The sequence below is a fragment of the Protobothrops mucrosquamatus genome, unplaced genomic scaffold, assembly GCF_001527695.2.
Source record: "Protobothrops mucrosquamatus isolate PMUCROS unplaced genomic scaffold, P.Mucros_1.0 scaffold458, whole genome shotgun sequence".
NCBI lineage: Eukaryota > Metazoa > Chordata > Lepidosauria > Squamata > Viperidae > Protobothrops > Protobothrops mucrosquamatus.
Window position 1 is genome coordinate 207,038 of NW_015386780.1, and position 24,809 is coordinate 231,846.

The 24,809-nt window shown below is 37.1% G+C and overlaps 1 protein-coding gene across 1 annotated transcript in view; it reads right to left on the reverse strand.

Annotated features, from left to right (window-relative positions):
* The window catches only part of TUSC3 (tumor suppressor candidate 3), a 136,750-nt gene that overhangs the window by 67,386 nt on the left and 44,555 nt on the right, over positions 1 to 24,809 (reverse strand). The window contains exons 3-5 of the mRNA XM_015816489.1: positions 8,529 to 8,646; positions 6,388 to 6,528; positions 4,381 to 4,521 (exon numbers count right to left, since the gene is read on the reverse strand). Coding sequence (XP_015671975.1) covers positions 4,381 to 4,521; positions 6,388 to 6,528; positions 8,529 to 8,646 — 400 coding nt within the window. The remainder of the gene's footprint in view (positions 1 to 4,380; positions 4,522 to 6,387; positions 6,529 to 8,528; positions 8,647 to 24,809) is intronic.

Genomic DNA, 24,809 nt, shown 5'->3' on the forward strand with positions numbered 1-24,809 from the left:
TGTTAGCTATTCCTGCCAGTTTGGTGTTGTCTGCAAATTTGATGAATTTTCCATCTATCCCCTCATCCAAATCATTGATGAAGATGTTGAAGAGCATTGGGCCCAGAACAGAGCCCTGGGTCACCTCACTACACACTTCTCTCCATATAGAAGCAGTTCCATTGAGGACCACATGCTGAGTATGGCCAGTCAGCCAACTATGAATCCATCTGGTGGTTTTTTTCTATTTTATCAAGTAGTAGATTGTGGTCTATTTTATCAAATGCCTTACTGAAGTCCAAGTAAATTATATCAACAGCATTCCTCTGGTCCACTAATTTTGTCACCTGGTCAAAGAATGCAATAAGATTTGTCTGGCATGTTCTGTTTTTGACAAACCCATGTTGGCTTTTGGTTGTGACTTTGTTTGCCTCTAGGTGTTCGCTGATTAGTTGCTTGATTATCTTTTCCAGAATCTTCCCAGGTATTGAGATCAGGCTTATAGGATTCATTTTTTTTTCCTTTTTGAAGATGGGAACTACACATCAGCTCTTTTCCAGTTCTCTGGTAGTTCCCCAGTACTCCAAGATCTTTGAAAGATATAGTTCAGTGGTTCTGAGATCACATCTGCCACTTGCTTCAGAACCTTGGGGTGTAATCCTGGTGATTTGAACTCGTCTAGGGTGGACAGGTGCTCATTAAAATAGGCATTTTCTTGCCTATTTTAACTTGTGTTTCTAATATGTTTTTTACTGTACTGTTTTTGATAGGTTGGACTGTTTTTTCCCTTTGTATAAAGACAGATGCAAAAAACAAGTTAAGTAGTTTTGCTTTCTCCCTGTAGCTTGTCACCTTCTTGCACTTTCTCCCACTAATGGACCAATCATTTCCTTAACTTTTTTCTTGTTTTTTACATGTTGAAAGAAGTTTTTTTGTTTTACTTTTGTTGCAAGCCTTAGTTCATTTTGAGCCTTAGCTTTCCTCACTTCATCTTTGGACCCCCAGGCTATTTGCTGATATTCTGCCTTAGTTACAGTATGTGCCCCCTTTCCATTTTTTTATACTTGTCCTTTTTGTCTTTCAATTTATCAGAGAGTTCTTTATGCAGCCATGCTGGTTTCTTTTCAGAGCTGTTATTTTTCTTCTTCATTGGTAGTGTGCTAGACTGGGCTTTTATAATCTCACTTTTCAAAATTTCCCAAGCTTCTTGAGTTGTTTTTCCCTTGAGGATTCTTATCCAGGGAATCTTTCCCAAGCTCTTTCTAAGTTTATTGAAATTAGTTTTCTTAAAGTTCAAGACTCTAGTATGACTATGTTCTATTGCTTGTCCTTGCATAACATTGAATTCCAATATTGCATGGCCACTCCTCCCCCACACACAACACCTTCTATCATTTCAACTCTGTTAGTGAGAATTAAGTTCAATATGGCTGATCTACTTTTTTGGAGATAAAGGTGTCTGCTAGGTTTGTCAGGAATCTGTTTGATCTTCACTTGGTGCAGAGTTTGTGTCCCAGTTGATGTGAGGGTAATTAGTCCCCCATTACTATTGTGATGTACTTCCTACTTACCTTAAGTGACTAGCAAAAGGTTCATCTATTTCCTCTGTTTGGTTGGGTGGCCTATAGTATACCCCTATGGTAATGTCATTCCCTCCCCTTTTATATTTACCCAAATGCATTCAAGACAGTTTCCATCATTGTTGTGCTCTATTTCTGTAGAGATGTAGTTATTTCTTATATAAGCTCCTCTTTTATTTGGTCTCTTTCTTTTAAATAATTTAAATTCCTCTAGCTATATGTTCCATTTGTGGGTTTAATCCCACCAAGTTTCCGTAATGGCAACAATATCATAGCTGCCCTCATTTACCCAATTTTCTAATTCACTGTTTATTGCTCATACTCTGTGCATTGGTGTATAGACATTTGAGTCCTTTATGACTGACCCTCTGTTTACTTTCTATATAACCTGTGTGGTGCCTGAGTTCCCCTATTTCCTTACCACCTATTTGATTAGTGCACTTGGTGTGGGACTCACTATTAAAAGCTTGATTTTGCTTGACAGCAAGGTCGATATTTTTATCCGCACACACATCTACGTTACATGCACTGACAACACTATTAGTTATAGATTGCTGGGGACAGGAATGTTCTATATCAATTAACTCACTGTCCCTGTTGTTCAGTTTAAATATTTCTCCAGAAAATCTGTGAATTTAATGCCAAGTAACTCAGTCCTTTCTTTGATGGATGCAAACTATCTCTTCTGTACACTTTTTCATTGGATCAATTGCAAACATCATGACTAATATACCCAAAGCCTTCCCCTTTACACCTCTCCTTTAGCCACATATTGACTTCTGCTATACGCTGGCCTTTTCCATTTTGTTCCTTATACATTAGTAAAACCTCTGAAAAAGTAAGCCTACAGCTTATCCTGCTAAGTTCCTGCCCCAAGCTCTGGAAATCATTCTGCATAGACAGTACATCTTTTTGGGACAGATCATTAGTGCCAAGGTATACAAAAGCACCCACATCACAGTCCTTGCTGGCATTCTTAACTATCTTAAAATTACGCTTCTTGTCCCTGCTGGCAGTAGCACCTGGAAGACAGCTGACCTTTTTCGAAACCTCTGTATCCTTTCCTAAATTTACATTCCTTATAATTGAATCACCAACCAGAAGTGGCTTCTCTTTTTGGATGCCTTGCTCTTCTTGCATGACTGATGTGTAATATCTGAGTCACACTTTCTCCTATCCAAAACAAGTTCTTCATCTCAGACCATGATCCCCTGCTTATTTGAGTTATCATAATCACAACTACCTTGACCTGTCTCCTTAGTATCCCTATTAAGATCAGCAAGGACACTGTATCTGTTATGCAGGGATATGGTGAAAGCTTTGTGTTTGTGGTTCACAGCTCTCACCCTGCCGGATCCCACGGTTGTCCATACTGCCCTTCTCCTGCAGGATCTTTGTTGTAGAGGGGACTGATAGTGGGGCAGCTCAATAGAGCAGAAGGGCTGAGTTGGACACCCAATTTCTGCCTGAAGAGCATAGATTACAGACTCTAGATAAGTAATCTGTCCATGTAGACTAGTAATTTGTATCCAAATTATCCAAATTTGATTTCACATTGTTGAGTACATATAATATTATCAGAAAGTGATTTATTTTAATCTGTCTTTGCTGGAAATAATAATAATTGTAGTGTTACAATGTTAATGTATAATAAAAAGCACAATAATAACCAAGTGGCCATTCCTTGAATATCACATAAAAGCAGCTCTGGGATCAATTGCTGATGCTGGTCTTGCTTGTTGACCAGCAAAAGCAACACCTTCAGCATTAGAGTGACTGAAATCAAGGAAATGTGGAAATTTGCTCATTACTTTGGAATCAGTTTTGGCCTGAGACATGACAGAGAACTGTGTAAGACGTTTAAAAGATGACAATGTGGACCAAGTGTGTCTCCTTGAAGTGTTAATATAGTTATTGAGGAGCTGGTAAAGCTTCTTCAAAAACAACCTTCATGCACAGCCCTTCCACTGGGACACCAGTCAAGAGAATCACCTCTGCATGCACACAAGGACAGCTGGAGACAACTCTCTAAGAAACTGCTAAGCTTGGCAAAGAATGCTAGTCCTTTAACAAATCAAAGGAGGATACTTTGTTTACACAAACACACTTTGCAATGCTTATGAATGCTCTGCACAGCCCTAATAATTACCCAGGTGGAATCTGACCCATAGCTGATCTTCTTGAATAGGTCTGCAGCATGGCAAATTTGTATTTTGCATCTCAGGTCTGTCAAGCTTTAAAACCGTAATTATAATCCTTAAGCAGAATTTCACTGAGAAGCTCAGAAGTATCAGGCAGGACATTTTAAATTCTATTTTAGAGTAACCAATTTTGCACTATTTAAAAACTGTTACATAAAAAGGAGGCATGGGTATACTGCATTGAAGCAAAAGGCTAGAATTATTTCGTAAATGTTCATGGAACCAACCAAATGGTAATATGAGATTGAAAAAGAAATGAATATGATTTTCAGACGGTGATACCTTCTAGAAACTTCTGACTTTCTTTTTCTTTTGACATTTTAACCTTTAGAACTACTGACACTTTAATAAACACTCACCAATGCTGGAACCAATTAAAATTTAGTTAAAATACCGGTACTCTCCTGACTGCAGGCCCTTACTCAACCAATACTGTTTACTGCCCTTGAGATTAGATCCAGCTGTTCCTGTTATGATTTTGTAATCAATGCTGTCTTCCTCTAAGCTATTCATTGATGCAGCACTTTCTCATTAACAGTCCAAATGAGACTTGAAACTCTGGAATATAGAGAAATGAATTATTTAAATTCAAAACTTTTTTTGTTTTTAAGTTGGCATACCAATGCAACCATTGCCCAACCGGTCTTGTTGTAGATGAATTCCAGGTTGTTTCGCCGCAAGTAGAGCAAACCGCCAACCAGCGACACCAGGAGAGCCAATGCAATAGTACCTGAATAATTTGGTGGCCTGAACACTCTGATCTGTAAAATGGAAGGCGGGATTTGATTAGTATAATTCTACTTTCTGACACTACAAGAAAATGCAGCTTTTAAACAAAATTGGCAAGCCATCTAGTACAACTTTATTTGCTGTTATGAAAAAAAATCTTCAAAACATAAAGCCAATATGAAGAGAGGTGTTTCTATGAACATGAACACCCACTTAAATTCCAAATAGAAATCATTATGCTCCAGGAAATAAAATAATATAAATACATAATTTGCACTTTGTTAATTAAATAAAATCAATCTTTAATATCTTCCTTTAAAGAAGAATTTTATAAAATTGCAGAAAATCTCCCTAAGTCTGGAGTTCTATAATCTGAGAGGGAGGGAGGGAGGGAAGGAAGGAAGGAAGGAAGGAAGGAAGGAAGGAAGAAAGGAAGGAAGGAAGGAAGGAAGGAAGGAAGGAAGGAAGGAAGGACATAATGAATCGGTTTGCAATGAACTAACTTTAATACATAAAAATGTATTTATTAAATTTATATGTCACCCATTTTCACTATGCAGAATAGTAAAACGTATCCCATTCATATTGCATTAGGCACAACTAGAGCAGGAGCCCTAGCTTATCTTCAGGTATATAGTAAAATACTAATAAAATAGCATGCAGTCTTCATAGACATTATTATTGTAACTGACTAGGGAAAAGAAGTTCAATATACAATGCACCAGGGATAGATTAACTACTACACTATATAAGGTAATCATTCATGGCAATATCACTGTATTTAGATGGCAACAATAACTCCTGTAACTTTTTATACAAGAAGTTTTTGTCCATTTCTCTGACCAGTGTGTCTTCTAACACAAGGTTGGAAAATGAATGTATCCTCTCAATGTCGCTGAATGTAAGTCCCAGCCAGATAGTTCAAAGTCTGATCCCAAGTAAAGCAGACACTGAAACACATGATTGTGTCCATCATAACAGCAATCAAGGACAAAACTATATTTGAGAGAATATGCTCAAGATAATGAGTGAAGCATCTATTGTGGGTTCTATGAGTGAGGCAATTATCAAGCTGATAACAAAACAGCCATGGAAAGAGAACAAGATGAATAAATTTAAATTGGAAAGGATTTTTTTTAACCTCCCTATAAAATAGAAAGGGATACAAAACAGAACAAGAGCTATTCTGCAACTCTTCTTAGTGAGAAGAGTTCTTCTCTTCTTATGTCCCAACTTTTTCGGGAATACAAATAGGAATCATTTGATAAATGAACTCAGGATCTGCTTCCATCCCCATCTCCTCACAAAAGATGTAAAACAAATTCCTTTTCATTTGATTATTAATATTATTAACAGTATAGGAATTCCAAATCTGCTGTTCGTTGGAAATTATGAGAAACAAATCAACATAACTGGCAGGCTTCAAATGGTGGAAAAGTGATTTCAATAAGTTTGTGCAGCACTCTTGCTACTACATCTGTATACAGTTAAATAATGTTTTTCAGTGTATTTATGTAACTGCACTCTTATAGCATTAAAAAGTCAGACTTCTGGAATTATTACTTGCAATAAGTAATATTTCAAGTGGATGCTTACATTAATCACCTAATTGGTAAACTATCATTCCTCATGTTCTGTTAGAAGACAGCAAGATTAATATTTTAGCTATGCAAAGCAAGTCTGAAATACATCATTATTTTTTCATCTTTTACAGTACATTACTATAGAGTGATGAAAGGGCACTGTTGGTACTGTTATTATTTTAGTCCTTTTTTGTAGAAGAATATTGTGGGGGGAGGGAAAATTATTGAAGGGTGAATCCCAATTCCTAGGTCAATTTGTTGCAGAACCTAGAAGATTAAAGTGAGTCAGTCTTTTTCTTTTGTTAAATGACTTACGTGAACATCCATTCTGTCAGCAATCCATTTAGCTAACTGTTCTGCAGCAAATCCAATTCTCTGTAGGTCAAATGTGTCTGCTCTCTTGGGCTTACCTTTTGGAGGGAAATGCATGAAGGTTGGAGCAGAGTTCATATTGAGCTGAAACAGACAACAAAGATGCCCTTAAATACTAAATAAACATACCAGTTCTTTGCCTTTATCAGTCTCTTTGAAAACCATTACCATAAGTCGTAATATGATACAGAAATTCTAACTAGGTAGTGTTTCAAAAGCTACCAATCTTCCTACAACCTAAATAACTGGGTAAAATCCGACAGGGAATTTTTAGGGAGAGAAGCAGTTCTGTAAGTGAAAAAGAGGTCATCCCCCCCTCCGTAACCTCAGCATTTGCTCTGGAGCAACATTCATTCGATGTGATTGTTCTCCACTACTAAAGTAAAGTATCATATTTATTTCTATAAGAAGAGGCCAATATAAACATGAATAAAGTCATATTGCAATTTGATAAGAGCTAGGACCCTGTAACAATTACAAGTTTGGAACAAACTTTTCTCTAATGATGTATATATGCATAGTTGCATACAGCAGGATTGTATGTTTGCTACACAACTGAATTATGCTACATAAATACATTATTTAAATACTGCAAATTCAAATTATCTATTATAATCAAGTGAGATACTAAATAATTGGATTTATTCCTAGTACAACATATTCTGTTCCTTTGTTGAATATCTGTTGACAGCTCAATGTGTTATAAAATAGCAGTATGAGATACTATGAAACACTTTTTTTGTCAAATGTGATATCTCACATAATGATGTGTGGATTTACTGACTGAAACAAGAAACTGTTTCATAAATCTAAGACAATTGAAAGTTTTCTTATTTTTAAATTTCTTCAAATAAGTACTTGCACAAACTCAATTATGCCAAACTGTGGGAAGGAGTTGCTGGGGGTGCAGCTTTCTCCGATACAGGATAAAATAGATCACCTATTTCCTGCATAGCTCTTTTTTCCGTAAGATGCACTTTTCTTTAGCAGCAGCATAACGACATCACAAATTTCAGAAAGCTAAATCTATCTCCTAAGGGTCTTTTTTATTTTTTAGGTTGTACTGGAACAAAACAATGATCAAATACTTCTGATCATTCATATCATAGTTTAGATGGCTGGGAAATAACTTAATGGCAGACTACCTGATACCTTCCCATCTTTTCTTTTTGCCTCTTCTTTTTACGCAACAAAGATACCATGAGTAACATTTGAGGGCATCTATAAAAAGTCCGGCTAAGATTCATTGGGTGGGAAAGATCAGCAGGAAGGGCAGGGATTTTAAGAGCTACATACAATTCTCTTTAATATTCCCATTCCAGAAATTACCCCTCCTCCAAAAGGGCAAGGGAATAATTGTTGGCCCATCCATTCTGGGAATCTTAAAATGCAGCTTCTGCAGTCATATGAAGTCACCTCTTTTTTTTTTTTTTGCATCTTGCCTTTGGGGAAAAAAATTATGTATGACTTGGTGGACAAATATGAATGTTCAATTCAAATTAAATTCAACCTTGGACAGAGAAGGAGAAAACTAGTCAAAGATGACTTGCTCTGGGGAATATAAGACCTGGATTAGATATATGTTGGAGCTGGGTCAAAAAGGATCAAGTACATTAGCATTTTTATAAGCAGGGGAAACAAATGATATGTGATGCTGTTTTCTGTTACCAATTAATGTTTTATAGTGGGGTTGCACCCCAATAATCTCAATCAGCTTAGAGTTTTAAAAATATATAAATAAGCAAAATATTTTTCAAATGTTAGAAAATAAGGGGCATTAATAAATTCTTATTCAAGCTGAGTTTGAATTCTAATGACCTTGTAAATACATTCATGCTGTTTTCTTGGCAAATGTATACCTGGCAAACTGTTTACTTTTAGGGTCTTAGTGTTGCCTATAGGCCTGATATTCCTGAGATATCTTCCATCCAGCTACAACAAAACTGTGCCCTAATGCAATTTAGCTTCTTACCAGCTAGGTATCAATACTACACTACCATACATAGAACAAGAAACACAAAGTGTTCTCAAAGAAATAATTTCCTTTAAATGTAGTTTTAGCAATCTCTAAGGCACACCCTCACCTGCTGGAAAACATCTGCACCTTCATCATAATCAACTAGAGTGAAGAAAAGCTTGTTTGAGAATGCTGAAGAGTAGCGCCACGAGTTAGCCAATACTTGATATTCTTCATTAGCTTGCCTGAAAGTAAAACATAAACATAACATGTTCAACTTCTTAGCAAGCATACCAGCTTGAACTACCCTTTTCCCTGCAAAAAAGTTATTGATATACAGTAATTTATAAGAAACAATAATTAGTTGTTTACCCACTGTAAATATACAAAGATTGAAAACAAAGAAATAATGAAAGCAAAGATACTTTTTGTTTCTAAAGTTCCAGTAGTAATAGGTGCCCTGGATGCAATCCCAAAACTTCTGGAACACCACTTGAACAACATCGGCATTGACAAAATCACCAACGGTCAATTGAAAAAGACAGTTTACTTGGAACAATTTATAACTTACTATGGTTCATCTAACCCAGGGGTCTTCAAACTCGGCCCTTTTATGACTCAGGAATTCAACTCTCAGAATTCCTCAGCCAGGCATGCTGAGTCATAAAAGGACCGAATTTGAAGACCCCTGATCTAACCCCATCAAACCACATATTGCTATCCTAGGTTCTTGAGAAGGACTCAGCAGGTGGACAAAGGTGATAAATCCAGGCTAATTATCTGATTGATTGTGCAACTAATCACAATAATAAGAATTGAGAACATTACAAAGTAGAAAAATCTGAAATCTGAAAATGAAAGTTGAAAGATTATGGCATAAACTGGCATTGGTGGTCCCAGTGGTTATCAACAAAACTTTTAGAAAATTTGTATATTGACAAAATTTCCATCAATCAATTACAAAAGACAACACTGCCTGGACCTGCATATACAATATGGTAATGCATTATGACATCCTAGGTTCTTGGAAAGAGTTCAATGAATATGAAAGCCAACTCCAGCTACTAACAGTTGTGATGTCATATTTTTATGCATATAATAGTAATAATAGAAGCAAAAATACAGTTTATAATATAAAATATAAATATATGGATGAAATTGTTGAAATACAAAGGAGGAAAAGCAGTAATTGTGTGTATACATGGAAATAATAATCCTATGCAAAATTATGTTGTCCATTTCCCCTTATATCTCTTTTCTCTCCCCTTCTGCAAATATGTCAGTGATAGTGAGAGGGAATGAAAAAAAGACAAGGGAAAGAAGTGGGTCACTCATAATTCAATGACTCAAAGTCTTTGATTAACATGACTATCCATTTATCAGTCTCAGCAGTTTCCTCCTGTAAAATAAGATTATCTTAGATTGTCCTCTAAAGTTGCAATCCTATATAATGCAGGGAGCGTATGTTACGGGTTCTATCACTTAAGAAGCTCCCTTTAATGTGCTCCAGGCAGAGGTATTTTCTGCTATGCTTCCTGCATTATGAAATCTTCTTCCCCTGTCCAAAAAGACATTGAGAGCTGTATTTCTCATATTGTTCACAACTGTATGCATGCCCATAGGTTGAGAACAGGTAGCTCTCAACTTATGACCACAATTAGGATGGGTATTTGTATTGTAAGTTGTTATGGTCATGAATCAAGTCATCACATGACTGGATCCAATTTTACAACATTTTTGCCATGGCTGTAAGTCACGTCACCACAGTTATAAAATGAGTCATGCAGTTGTAAGTCAAATTTTGTATTCACCAGTCTGAGTCTAGCTTCCCCAATGGCAGGGGTTGTTTTTTTTCAATTTTTGCTGGAAACTCGCAAAAATAACACAAATTGTGCTCACAGAGACGTTGGGAGGGTGCAAGCAGTCTTAAATGTGAGCTGACTGCTCAGTGCCCAAATTGTAATCATATGATGGTGGGGATGGTGTGACAGTTGTAACTTTGAATTTAGATTACGTTGAAGTTTTCCTGAGGCAAATTCCAAGGTTAATTCAAATAATCTCTAAGCAAAAGGTCCTAAGCCGAGGACTACCTATAAAGGTATGCCTTGAATGAAATTGTATGTTTGGGGGAGGGTGAGAAGGGGGAAAAGACAGTGTATTGCAAAGAAAACCTTCATCCTTATTTTCTTTTTTTTTCTTTTTTTAGAATACTGGTCTAAATTTTCGGTATTTTTTTATATAAAAAACCAAGAACAATTGATCCATGTCAAATGCTGATGAAATAAGTGGAAAGGAGAGAACTGGGAAATTTTACTCCATACCATTAACAAAATTATAGTCATTAGTGGCTGTATTTTTTTTAAAGTAACAGTTTTTCTAACATTAAATTGTGTTGGGGATCTATGCGTTTTTAAACATGTTTGCTTAAAAGAGAAGCATTATTGGATCCAATTAGCTTTCTATCATCTTTCTTACTATATTGGTGTTTAACAAATGTTCAAATACCATTATCCATGTATTGAGAAGAATGCACATAGAAAACATGGTCATATACTTATATTCATCCAGTTTAAATATTGGCACAACTGCCATTCAAGTAAACCACCACCACCACCTCTACCACAACAACAAAATTAAGTCTCTCAGCCTTTCTTTCCTTTTAGTATACTGAAAGGTATAACCATTTTGCAATACCATTTTAGGTGGCCAAGTATACAGGAATAGTATAAAATTGCTTAGTCAGAATATGAAGTCCCCCACTGCACCCTAATTTTTCATGGGTAACTCTGCATTGGTAAAGATGACAAAAATCATATGCATGTTGAATCAAGCCTACAAGCTCCTCCTGAAAACTCTTTGTATATGGATGCCTAACTGATACCTCTTCATCTCACCCCTAAAATAATGTAATGCACTCCTTAATGCTGATTCATTTCCATCGTCTGTTTTACTTGTATGGAATTATAAAGCAATGATGTGCAATTTAAATGTTGTAATCCCTCTTACACACAGGCATAATTTCTAGGGTTCCAAAACATTATCATGAACTCTACCTCTCTAAGAAAAGGATATTAGAAAGAGAGAAAATAACCTTCCATTAGGGTTCTAAAGCTGTGAGTTTTGGTTTTTATCATTTCTTTACATACCAAAGCCATGCTTTATCTTACAGAGTTAGATACAGAAATAAGATTCAATCAGAGCCTCTAAGAGTGGAGATCATGGGGCATCCAAGACACACTGAGTTCCTACATGAGAAATGGAGTGTTGAGGTAGGTGAACTCTGTGGCATACTTAGATAAACTGACTTTGCAAAATTATCATTCATCTAGGGCAAATATAACACATTGCTCCCAGGAGACGAGAGCTGATTAAGAATCAGCTGCTTCTATAGAGACAGATCACTGCACAAGTTAGCTCAATACTGAGTCAATTTTTGCTGTACACATCTGAACAACTGGCCCAGAACCTGAATATTTGCATTTCTACAAAAAACATGGATAACTGCTTCTGTACCAGTTTTTGAATAATTTTGATCTTGGCAGCTGAAGGTATACCTGGATCACAGCAAAGATAAACAGTTCCAAAATATAAAACAATAGTATTTCCCTCATCCTTTCCCAAAATGATACTGCTGAAATGATAAACAAAACAAAACAAAATCCAGACAGAGTAGATTTTTGGGCAGAAGGACTTTGAAGACAGTTTTGAAGCTTACCCAAGTCAAGCTCCAAAGGCTGTGACATTATTTAATTCTAAAAATATACATTTTGTACTTAGATTCAAAATGTACCATGCAAGAGTGAAAGGGCTCATCATGGGATTCATCATTTGGCTAGTTAAACACTGAGATATTCTCTCCTACAAACTTAAAGAGACATCTGAAATATCTTACCTAAAGAGGAAAAGGTTGCAAAGTTTGCTGGGTTGTGCACATCAGGCCTACTGAGCAGTATGTCAATTCTAAAAATGAGCATGGTTGCAGTCATTTTCCTTCTCTTTCTAGGTTGCCACATAGAACGGAGGGAGGAGGGTTGCCCAGGTGCTTCGCTAGTCAAAATAATCTTTTGTCCCATGGGAACCAAGGTCATCAGCTGCTTCCTAGACTAGGGACTGGGCACTGCATAAAAAGCACACCAAATAATAATTTTGGGGAATGTAGTTGCTTGCATTTACCTTTGTATCGGGGAATTGTTACTTGTGTGTCCAGAGTTGGTTTCACTCTTGACTGTGCCAATGTTTTGTAACTAGTAAACATGTTCTTTGAGGAATTTGCAAGCTTCGGAGTTCTGCTTTATTCATCTCTGTCTGTTGGAACCATGACATTAAACCAACTCTCCTAAAACTTCATTTTCTTGGGGTTCTGGGCCCCGACCACCTACCCACTCACTTTTGGGAGAGCGGTAAAGACTTGGCGAAGATTCAAAATGGAGGAGAAGAGTGAAACCGCTGCTAGCCACAACAGAACTCCAGCTGTTGGAGTGCAAACTGGCGCTCCAGTCACCGAGGAGGCGTCACTGGCAGGGGCTCGGCCCCAAGACCAGGTTAATACAACCTGGGAAACTGGTACCGCAGGAAGGAGCTACGATCCTGGCGGACCTCTGTCAAGCTGAGGCTGCCCCTCAATGCAGGAGCACTCCTGTAACCGCTGGAGAGGAGCTTCTTTTGCTACCATCCCAGGATTCTTCATCTGCGGAGAGCAAGAAAGGAAATGGGATGGGATGGGACGAGTCCAGAGAGTGGAGGTTCCAGTCTGCAGTCCACAGCTCTAACAGCTGAAGGAGAATTTTACAGGCTGGAGGTAAAGGATACAATTCCTGTTGCCCAGGAGGTGAGTGCCGGGGGGGGGGATGCCAAGAACTATCCATCTCTACTCTCCCTCACCGGAGTCCCATTATTCCTCTGCCACAATCCACTTCTCAAATAACAACCAGATTGCAAACACAGAGACCCCCTTACTGAAGGAACTAAAGGAGAAATTAGAGACTGATGCCTGGTTCAAAGACAACAAATCTCTTTTAACCCTAAGGTGGGAACTAGCCTGGAAGGGCTCTAAATTATACCTCCCAGATGGCCTCAGACTCCAAGCACTTCAGTGGAGTCATGATGCTAAGCAGGCGGGTCACTTTGGATTTTTGAAGACATTGCATCTGGTGCAGAGGCAATTCTGGTGCCAGGAATGAAAAAAAGACATTGAGATACCTGTGCTGCCATGAAAAGACATCCTGGAAAACCCCCAGGATTGCTGCAACAAGTCATTGATACTTCCCAGCCTTGAGAGGAAATAACCATGGATTTTATAGTGGAGTTGCCTGAGAGCAAGGGAAACACTATAATATGAACTATGATTGATCTATTTTCCAAACAAGCACATTTCATCACTTGCTCAGGACTTCTCTTGCCCAGAAGCTAACCAAACTGTTTTTGAAACACATATATCAACTCCATGGTGCCCCAAAGCGGATTATTTCTGACAGAGGGGTCCAGTTCACTGCAAAGTTCTGGAGGGAGTTCGTTAAACTGATTAGGTCCACCCAGGGGCTTTCATCGGCTTTTCTTCTGAGTACTAATGGAGCTGCTGAAAATGCTAACACAATGATGGAACAGTGCCTCAGATGCCATGTAAATTACCAACAGACTAATTGGGCTGATCTCCTGCCTTTTGCAGAGGTAGCCTACAACAACACTGTGCACAGTAGCACTGGACTCACCCCATTTAAAATAGTAACGAGTCGAGATTTTGTGCCCATGCCTGAGTACTTCCCAGACTTTGGATCAATGGGTGACATCCTTCTAGGGGGTTTGGGTGAATGTGAAGAAAGCATTGACCGAGACCACCAACGTTTACAAGGTTTTCCCATTACTAAGATCATAAACCCTGTCACAGTGGAATTGAAACTTCCGCAATTGATGGGAAAAGTTCACCCTGTGTTTCATTGCAGTCTATTGAAACCTGTGTCAGAATCCTCTTTAAGACTTGTCCCAAAGAAGCCACTGGGTTCAGTAGTGGTAGAGGGGGAGACACATTATGAAATAAAATGAATTCTTGAGTCTAGATTGTACAAAGGAAGGTTATAGTACCTCGTTCAGTGGAAAGGCTACCTCATTTCAGAAACTACATGGGTAAAATGTACCAATGTGAAAGCAGATAGATTAATAAAAAAGTTCTACAATAAACATCCTCATAAGCCTCGAGGAAATGCTTAACCTGCTTTTTCTTTCCCCTACAGGAGACTCTTTTTGAGAGGGGCTGACTGTCAACTCTACAAATGAGCATGGCTGCAGCCATTTTCCTTCTCATTCTAGGTTGCCATATAGAACGAAGGAAGGGGGTTGCCCAGGTGCTTCACTACTCAAAATAATATTTTGTCCCATGGGAACCAAGGTCATCAGCTGCTCCTGAGACTAGGGACTGGGCGTTGTATAAAAAGCCCGCCAAATAATAATTTTGGGGAATGTAGTTGCTTGCATAGCTTTTATGGGTGGGACATTTACCTTTATATTGGGGAATTGTTACTTGTGTGTCCAGAGTTGGTTTCACTCTTGACCGTGCTGATACTTTGTAACTAATAATCATGTTCTTTGAAGAATTTGCAAGCCTCTGAGTTCTGCTTTATTCGTCTCTGTCTGTCGGAACCATGACGTTATACAGGATTTACTTTCAGATACATTTTGCATAAGATGCAACATCTGCTCTTTGGAGCACTCTGCTAGATAAGACCATGATGCTGCTGGATTTCCAGAGTGTTTTCCTAGGCAAGGGGATTGGGAGGCTATCATGTGTTGATTGACTGGTGTCCCTAAGTTGCCATGTTATGCCATTTTGCTCTGGTTATTATTAGTTACTTTTTCTTATTTTTTTGTTTTGATATTTTAATTCTCTTAACTGTGTACAGTTGCATTTGTATGAGATGGGAGCCCTTACCAATGGATTTAAATAAATAATGAGTAAATCTTATTGAAAATCCCCCACCCAATTTTTTAATTGCTTGTTAAGGTAGAGAATTTAGGATTATTTCTTGGAAGTTGCACTTAATTTATAATATTTTTTCTTCTTTCAATTATTTGTGCTTTTCTTAATCTTCTAAATCCAAAACAAAATTCCCAATGATGTTATTTATAATCATATAAAATAAAAGGATTTTATTTAAAAAAATACTACCATGTTTATGAACAAAAAGTCCAATCAAAATGAGATTGTCATTGCAGGAATACAACATTGATTATTATATGCTCTTCCTTAAGATTCTTGTCATCTGAACTGAATATTTTCAAAGGTTCAATTTATTTGTGAAAAATGCATTCATGGTCCTATTTAAATTGCAGAATTCAATTACTTCAGAGAAACATCTAGCTTCTACCAACTAGATTCATAGAAAACTATTTGACTTCAGCTTTTACTCTTTTTTTAATGTTTTGCTACATCCTAAAAGTGTTAAGTCTGGACATTACAATTCTGCACAACTTAGTGAGAGCAGTAAAGCTGGATGATTGCAAAAACCTAATCAGGGTGATTAGCAGGGAAAAAGAGATCATTAGGAAATACCAGGGCCAAATGCTAGACTGGAAAGTTGGGGGAAAAACACATGGAATAACATATGATGACTTTTAGGAAGGTGGTTAAAACAGAAGAGTTTATTTAACTATAAGGTTAAATCATCACCAGACTTCCCTACAAAATGAATTTAATACAGTTTTAATAGGAATATAGATTTGTGTGTTTGTGTGTGCACGTGCGTGCACATGCAAACCATAAGAAGAGCGGCATATAAATTTATTAAAATAAATAAAATCTTAAATCTTACCTATCTCATGATAATTACTGACAAAAGCAAAACCAACCAACCACAAAAGTATGTAAGGGCTTGTTAAATAATCAGATTCATCAGATGATTATTAATACAGTTCAAATAACTAGACTTGGTCACCATCTATAAAGCCTTACAAGGTACAGGGTTGTTTTTTTTACTTGAGGAACCACCTGTTACCCTTAATATCTGCCTGACCAGTTTAATCTGTCAAGGCTGGCACACTCCAGGTTCTGTCAATTAAAAATGCCATTTATTAGGACCCTGGAAAAGGACCATCTCTATAGCTGCACCCATTCTCTGGAATGAGGTTCCCCCCAAATTCAACTGGACCCCACCCTACTGCTATTTCAAAGAATCTTAAAAATCTGACTTTTCATTCATTTTGAAGATGACAATTGATGCCCTTTTTGTCTTCTCTGTTTCCCTCTGCTTATTTTCTTTGCCATCATTATTCCTTTGTTTTGTGCTGTTTTTGTAGTTTTATTCTTCTGTTTCTAAAATGTTTTAACAATTGTAAATCATCCAGCATATAAATTTAATAAATTGTTATTTATTATTACTATCATCATCATTTCAGCCCATCCATCTACCCACACATAACTAGGCTACATATCTCAAAGGCATAAGATTGGAAAATATCTTTTTCCGAAATCCAAGCTTTTTAGATTGTGGCAGTGAAGAAAACTTCTAAAATGGTTAATGCAGTTTCCAGGGCATGCCAAATATTTTCTTGCTGCAAGTTTTGCTTGGGGAGATCTGTCTTCTGTGTACTGCAGCGTAACTATAAAATTTTGGCATAGAAGAATAACTGGCATTCAAAAAAGATGAGTGCAGTCACTGCTAAGCAAACAAAATGCCACTTGGGGAAAAGGGTGCATTTCCCCATTAGCTCAGTGCACTGATCTCTTCATGAAAGAAAACCAGCATTTCTACACCATGGTTACAAGGGGAAAAATAAGGGCTCACTTCCAAGAGGGAACATTCATTAGTAGAAGAAACAAAGAGGGAAAACTCCCCATATTTTTTTGCTATTAGTTGGTGAGCCTAGAGTTATTCTTGTCTTTTAAAATCCTATTTAAGGGGCAAAATTGGACAGCAAAGCATATAGCTATGGTGCTGAACTATCATTAATTAATAAATAGTATTATACAGTAGCATCTTCATTAACAACCTGTAGAGGGCAGTCAAACCGCACTGAATGATACATGCCAAGCTTTAAGTCATAACTGCAATGCTTAGTTGTGTTAAACAGTATAACAGAAAAATCCTGAAATTTGAATACAAAAACAAGACAATAAAATCCATTTTCTCCAACTCAATCATTTACATTAAACACGTTGAGTTACATTACTGCAAGACCACAAATAGACAAGTAATATATCATATCTTTATATTAAAGCTCATTCCATTAATTTGGAGAAAGAGGTGAGGTTTTACTTTGCCTTATAAGGTCTCTGTCATATGTATTTGTATCCTCAGTTGAAATCTAGCAGGTGCTCTAAAAATAAACTTTCAGTGGCTTAAAAAAAAACCTATATCCCTTTCTCTAAAAGTAGAGGCTAATCTCATATCTATGGATGTCATCTTTAGGAGTGGAGAGTCAAGAGTAAGAAACAGGTTTTTTGTTTTGTTTTGTTTTTTAAAAACCCACTTGCTTTATATCCTTAATCAGAGCCATTGCAGAAAAGGAAATACAGCAGTGCAAGTTATTCCGCTAAGAGCTCCAATAGAGCAGTATTTCTCAACCTTGGCAACTTTAATATGCCTGGATTTCAATACCTAGAATTACCCTGCCAGCTTACACTATTCCATTTCCGCTTTTCTTCACCACCCCCTCCCCACAGCATCCTGCAGCCAATGAGCAGGTCCTAATGACTTTTTCTAGCTCTGTAAAGTTTGAAGTGTCCATCGAGATGGAGTAAAAATCATTACTAAAGATGATAAACTGCTCATACGTACTTGCAGAGTGAAAAAATGTTGCCCCCATATTTTTATTCCATTCAATACACTTGATGTTCTTTTCAAAACTGGGCTAGCTAAAATAGCTTCAGCCTAACAAAACTGCAAAATAATCTGGCAGCACTCTTCCTGTAAAAGGACTTTTCTCCTAGGTGAGCTTACTGCGTTTAAATGTTTTGAATACATCTGTTGAAAATATACTTTCAACAGAGCAGCAGGGCTCAAAGGAAACCTGTTCTTCTAGCATATTAAGGATATTAACCGAAAATGGAAGAGAGACAGACCAAAAGAAGTCTTAAAGTCACCTTATAAATAATATTTTGTGTAATGCTCAGTGCCTTAATAGACACATGTAAACATAACAATGGAATTTTGCACTCATTCCTAGTAGACCTTTCCCTAAACTGAAGCCCCCAAGATTGATTACAATTTCCAACTAGCACAGCCACTGAGATTTTGAGAATTGATCAATGGATAAATCAAATTATCAAAAATAGTAAAAAACACTACAGTGGCAGGAGGGGCGATAGGATGAACTGATTCCCTAAATCTTATGTATATACACCTCCAGAGACAGCATGTTTATTAAGCCTATCAACACACATAAGCATATGTGTGAATACATAGATAGAGAAGCTATATGTAGATGTCTATCCCTAACCAATTTATTCCATTCTAAGAGAAAAAAGGCCATGTTAAGGTTAATTATAGTTTTAATGCAGTTTCTTTTAAGAAAATAGAAATAGAATTCTTTATTGGCCAACTGGTGATTGGACGCACAAGGAATTTATCTCCAATGCATAAGCTTTCAGTGTACATAAGCAATAAGTGATAAATCATGATTATAATCATAAAATACATTCATCATAAATCATAAAGTACAACACTCAGTGATGATCATAGAATACTAAATAAGCAATCGAAATAAGTCATACTAGGATAAATACAACAATTAACATAAATTGTAAGATACAAGCAACAAAGTTATAGTCATAAGACGATAAGGAATAGGTAATAGGAAGGATGAGAAGGATAATAGTAATACAGCCCTACTAGGTAGTTTGATAGTGTTGTGGTAATTAGTTGTTTAGCCGAGTGATGGCATGGGGGGAAAACTGTCCTTGTGTCTAGTTGTTTTGGCGTGCAATGCCCTATAACGTCATTTTAGGGAAAAAGTTGAAACAGTTTGTGTCCAGGATGCGAGAAGTCTGTAGATATTTTCACAGCCCTCTTTCGGCTAGTGCAGTATACAGATCCTCAAAAGAAGGAAGGAAGGCTGATATCAATTGTTTTTTCTGAAGTTCTAACTATCAGTTAAAGTCTGTGTCTGTCTTGTTTGGTTGCAGTGCCAAACCAAACAGTTATAGAGGTGCAAATGACAAACATTATGATATTGATTCCAAAGCAACTGATCTTAAAAATTTATAAAATGCAAAAGAACTAATTTTCATACACTCTTCTAGTGGCTTTAGGTCACATGTCGATGGCCCTCATAGAATGCTCAATTATTTGGTTCCCTCTGCAAACAAGTTCTTCACCCACTTGTTTCTGTGCTAAGGGACACACTTATAAGGACACTTGGAGATGAATGAAATCAGAGACTAATGAAAGCATCAAGCAGATGGGAGCAGTCTAACGGCTTGGTTTTTTGCACTTACTCTTAAATGCTCTAAACTGGAAAAATGGGATATTAGTATCTCTCATGAAAAGGTGTTTTAACTGTAGAAGGCAGTAATTTTTATTCTTTTTACATTTTATTTCATTACATTTTTAGATATTTAACCAATACTATATTTCCTTTGGGCAACGGCTACACTATAACTAAGTAAGAATCAATATTAACACAATCTTTATTACAGATTATAAATGTAACATCAAGGCTATTAGATAATGATCCACAAACCTTTAACAATTATTCATTCTCTGCTCAGGAGAAACATCCACATATAAATCTTAATATAAAGGAACACTGAGAAGGGCACTTCTATACCCTGCCACTTTCATATCCCAAACTCACAGAAACAGTTTGAAAAAGATCCATGATCAGTTTACAAATGAAAGACTTGGGAAAAGTAGCCACAATAAACGTCCTGTACCTAAACCACTGTAGATTCAACAGTGATAACAATTGCATCACATCTACTCAATACAAAAGGATAAGACAAAACAGAACAGTAGTCAAGCACTTGGCACTGTTATCTGGGATATGGAGGAAGAGCTGCAAAGTTGTTAAGTAAACAACTCACTTATAGGGCCTGAAAGTCAACAGCCAGGAGCAAGGGTAAAATAAGATCTACACCAAAGAGAAATGGGCCCACAGTATCTGTATGAATGTATACCTATACAAACATGAGGCTCAGACTGATCTCTACTGCAATGCAGCTACACCAGAAATAAATAAATTCAGCTCTCCAATATTGTAAACATCATGGAAAAACCTAAGCCAAAGCGCTGCCGAATTTTTGCAATGAATTCCCCTAAGTAGTACTGAGGATATAACTGAACAGCTTCAGCACAGTTGTCTGCTGATGGGAGGCTTTCCAGACATGCAACTACTTCCACATGTATTTGCTAACATTTATTTGTTAGATTTATAACCTACTTTCCTTCAGGAGCTCAAGACAGAGTACCAACGAGTCCATTTTTCCCTTTCCCCCCCAATCATGACCCTCTAGGGTATCTTTGGCTAAGGGAGAGAATAATTGCTTTAACCTGGTTCTCTTATGCCAATCCAACACCTTAAGCACCAAATCACACTGCTTAAGGCAGAGGTCTTCAAACCTGGCCCTTTTATGACTTGTGGACTTCAATTCCCAGAATTCCTCAGCCAGCCAGGGCTTGCTGAGGAATTCTGGGAGTTGAAGTCCACAAGTCATAAAAGGGCCAAGTTTGAAGACCCCTGCCTTAAGGAAACCATTGCTGCATTGCAGTTCACAGGAAAGCTTTTCACATATGCACACCTTGCTACTGCAGATAGGCATGTTATACAGTAGTTCGCAACATACAACCATTCGTTTAGTGACCTTTCAAAGTTACACAGGCATTGAAAAAAGTGATATCTTTTTCACACATATGACCACTGCAACATCCCCGTGATCACATGATCAAAATTAGGGTGCTTGGAAACTGGCATGTATTTATGATGGCTGCCATGTCCCTGGGTCATGTGATTACCTTCTGCAACTTTCTGATAAGCAGAGCCAAGTACAGTGATGTACTTAACAACTGTTGCAAGGAAGGTTGTAAAATGGGACAAAATTTACTTAGCAACTATCTTGCTTAGCAAAGGAAATTTTGGAATCAATTGTAGTCGTAAGTCAAGGACTACGTATACTCATAGACAAGTGGCTACTAGTAACATTACCAACATGGCCTTAAAAATAGAGAGGCTGCTCAACATTGCTTGCATGTTGCAATCTGCAACTTGCATAAATGCACTGTCTGAAGGGTCTCATATTCTGCTTGGTAGATCCGAATGGTCCCAGAGACCTCCAAAGTAGTGCCAATACCCTTACACAGTATACTGTGCAATGCCATCAAGTCTTACTGAGGCTTGCCACAATCTTAGCTTGCAGAACGGATATTATCTATGCATGTATACTAAAAGCTCATTACTTATCATCCACATTAACTTTTACAAGCAATTGCCTAAATCAGTAGCTGCATGTGGTAAATCTGATGCTGGCCTATGTTCAGGGGATCATAAACATGTTTAAGAGCTTATCCCTAAGATTTTGCATATTTGCTAAAGTAATGAGAAATAAACAGCTCCACGGGAAATTTGCAGTGAACACAAAGTGGAATGTCTTCTCTATGTTTTACCGAGCTCAGGAAAAGAGATAGGGAAATTCCAGACCTTATGCTGAATCTATGGTCTCAAGATATTGCAGAACTGTAACACCCAACATGGATAATGGTAGGAATGGAAATTGTAGGTCAGTAGCATTAGAAGGGCAAGAGGATTCCCTCCTTCACACAGATTAAAACCAATAAATATAAGCCTCAAAAGGCCTGATCCCATAAATCCTGGGGGGGGGGGGGAAACACATGCAAAGGGACAGCTACTAGAAAGTGCGCTTTGTTTCTTCCTGATAAATAAAATATTTCCCTTCTTACTGGCAGTTGTTCCAAGACTGGACAGGCAGTGCGCAGCAAATCTTGGTTTATTACCTGTGGGATTAAGAATGATTACATTCTCTTCAATGATAACCATCAACAGGGAAGATCAACTTGGCTATAAAGATCTGGATATCAATGTCTTTTAGTAATGACCTTGAATCTTGCTCCTCTACTTTTTCTCCACTTTTTGTGTATTGTCTCCTTTAGTTTGTAAACTCTAATCGTAAGCTCTTGCCTTTTATGATTATTGATGTGAACTTTTATAAGAAATAATAATTTCTCTAAAAAGCAATATAAACTGAAATAAAAGAAAAAAGAGGAAAGATTAGAGGACAATGAAAAGGCAGGAAGCATGCTATGAACTGCTGGGAGAGTTGACATTAGACTCTATTACAGTTAAACTAGTAATATACTTTCAGATATCTCACAGTGACAGTTTCTAATTTTACTCATTTACTTGATACAGATACAATCCAACTTTCACTAGTTGTAGCTACAGCTTGAATAGCAGTTTTTTGATGGAGGAGATTGCTTTTCCACTACATTTGCTGAGCAAAATTGATAGTTTCACTTAGCTATCTTCCAGAATAGGAGAGGAAAATCCTTAATTTCCAGGGGCTAATCATCATTAGCTTCCAAATGATCATGTAAGACTTATGAGGCAGACCTAAGTGATGCATTGACTTATTTCATTGGTGATCAGTGGGATTACTTTAGGTGATCAAAAGATCACCCTCCTTACTTTTTTTCAATAACCTGGATATGGAGGGTGGTGGTGGTGATAACCATATTTAAATGATACCCCAGGCTTTCAAGGTCAGCTATAGCTCAAATCCACATTTTAAAAAATCCAATATGAAGAAATGGGAATCATAGAACCTGACTAATTACAGCAATTAAGCAAGGCTATTTACTTTGCATAATTTATTTTTCTCATGCTGGCCCCTGGAGAAGTAAAGATTATTAGCAAGCATTGGTGCCTTGGCCTTCTATTCACTATCATTCTGTTTTCAGAGATTGGCAACACATAATATTTGTCTTCCAAACCATAAGGTTTGCAAATTCTTAAAGACAAAAAAAAAACACTCAAGAGAAGGTTCTCAATTCATTGGATTCTGCAGTGTATACATAATGGCATGATTATAGAAGATAGAAAGGAAATAGTCAAAACCAACGTTCCCTCTGATTTCTCAGCATCATTCTCCTTTCCTAAAACGAACATATACTGTTATGCTTTTCATTCCAACAGGTATCAGGGTATTCTCCAGCAGAGATTCTCTAGACAATAGGGTTTTTTTATACCAGCAATTAATGCTAAAACATGAACATCATTTTAAAAACTGAAAATATTCTTCACACTTTTAATACTTCAAATTCAAAGCATGAATATACAATATAGTGAAACAATGAGATTCTACAAAAAGAGGATCACAGATCTTAAATCTCTGAATATATCTACGGTAACTACTTCAAAGCAATTCTAACATAAAACATAAGTCTTTAAAATATCTATGTGTTCCTAATTTAATTACTGTAAAACAGTATATAGGCAATACTTTTTAAGTTTTTCAGCAAACTTCATACATGACCAGAATTTATCTTCTATATATACATATTTGAAATTCCCACTTTTCATTGCTTAATTGTTTAAGAAATATTAACTTTCTGTTATTATTTTCAGGTAGAGCAATGCCAACTTCATTTAATTCATATTTTTTTCCTGCAACAAAGCTGAGATCTTAAATCCAAACTATTTTTAAATGTTTTGAACTAGAAGCAATGAGTTAATTGTTTCTCTTTTTAGATGTCCAGCCACATTCTTGTGAAATGATGAGCTTGCAGTCCTAATATTTATTTAGAGATGGATTTAACTTAAATTAATGGGATATATTCACAGCCTATGTCATGTGAAAGATGAATCTTAAGCCCTCTTCTTCCCCACCCCTGCAGTAAATGGGATCCTTTTATGAAATGACAATATTTATGCAGTATAAAATCCCGTGAACAAAAACATTTACACTAAGATCAGCATAATGGAATGTGTTACTAGCTCTTTCATGTAATAATCAGGGTAGTAAGCATTTAAAGCTGCTCTGATCATTCCTGAACTTCACCCTCCTGAGGATAAAGCAGTTTCTTGGCAACAAACAATAAGCCCCTTTACTGTTTGCCAAACCAATTCTGTCATGCCAACCTGTCACTCAAAAAAGGCACTACAGGAGCCTGTTCAGAGATTATTTCCTGGAAAAAGAAAACAGAAGATGAACACAATGAGGAACTATATGGACATATAAATGCCCAGAAAAGCCCAATAGAGCTCAGCATGTAACAAATTCTGGCAATCATTTCCTGCCCAAGCATATCTTAAGGCAGGCCTGGGTACTGCCAAAACTCCAAGTGTGAGCTTATATGTACCTTTAGCAATTCCCATAGTGTGCAACAACCATGAATATGTCTGCTCTCTTCAGCATGCTGCAGAGAAGGCAGGATGCATCGAGTGCTTCTGCAGTTGCACAGACTAA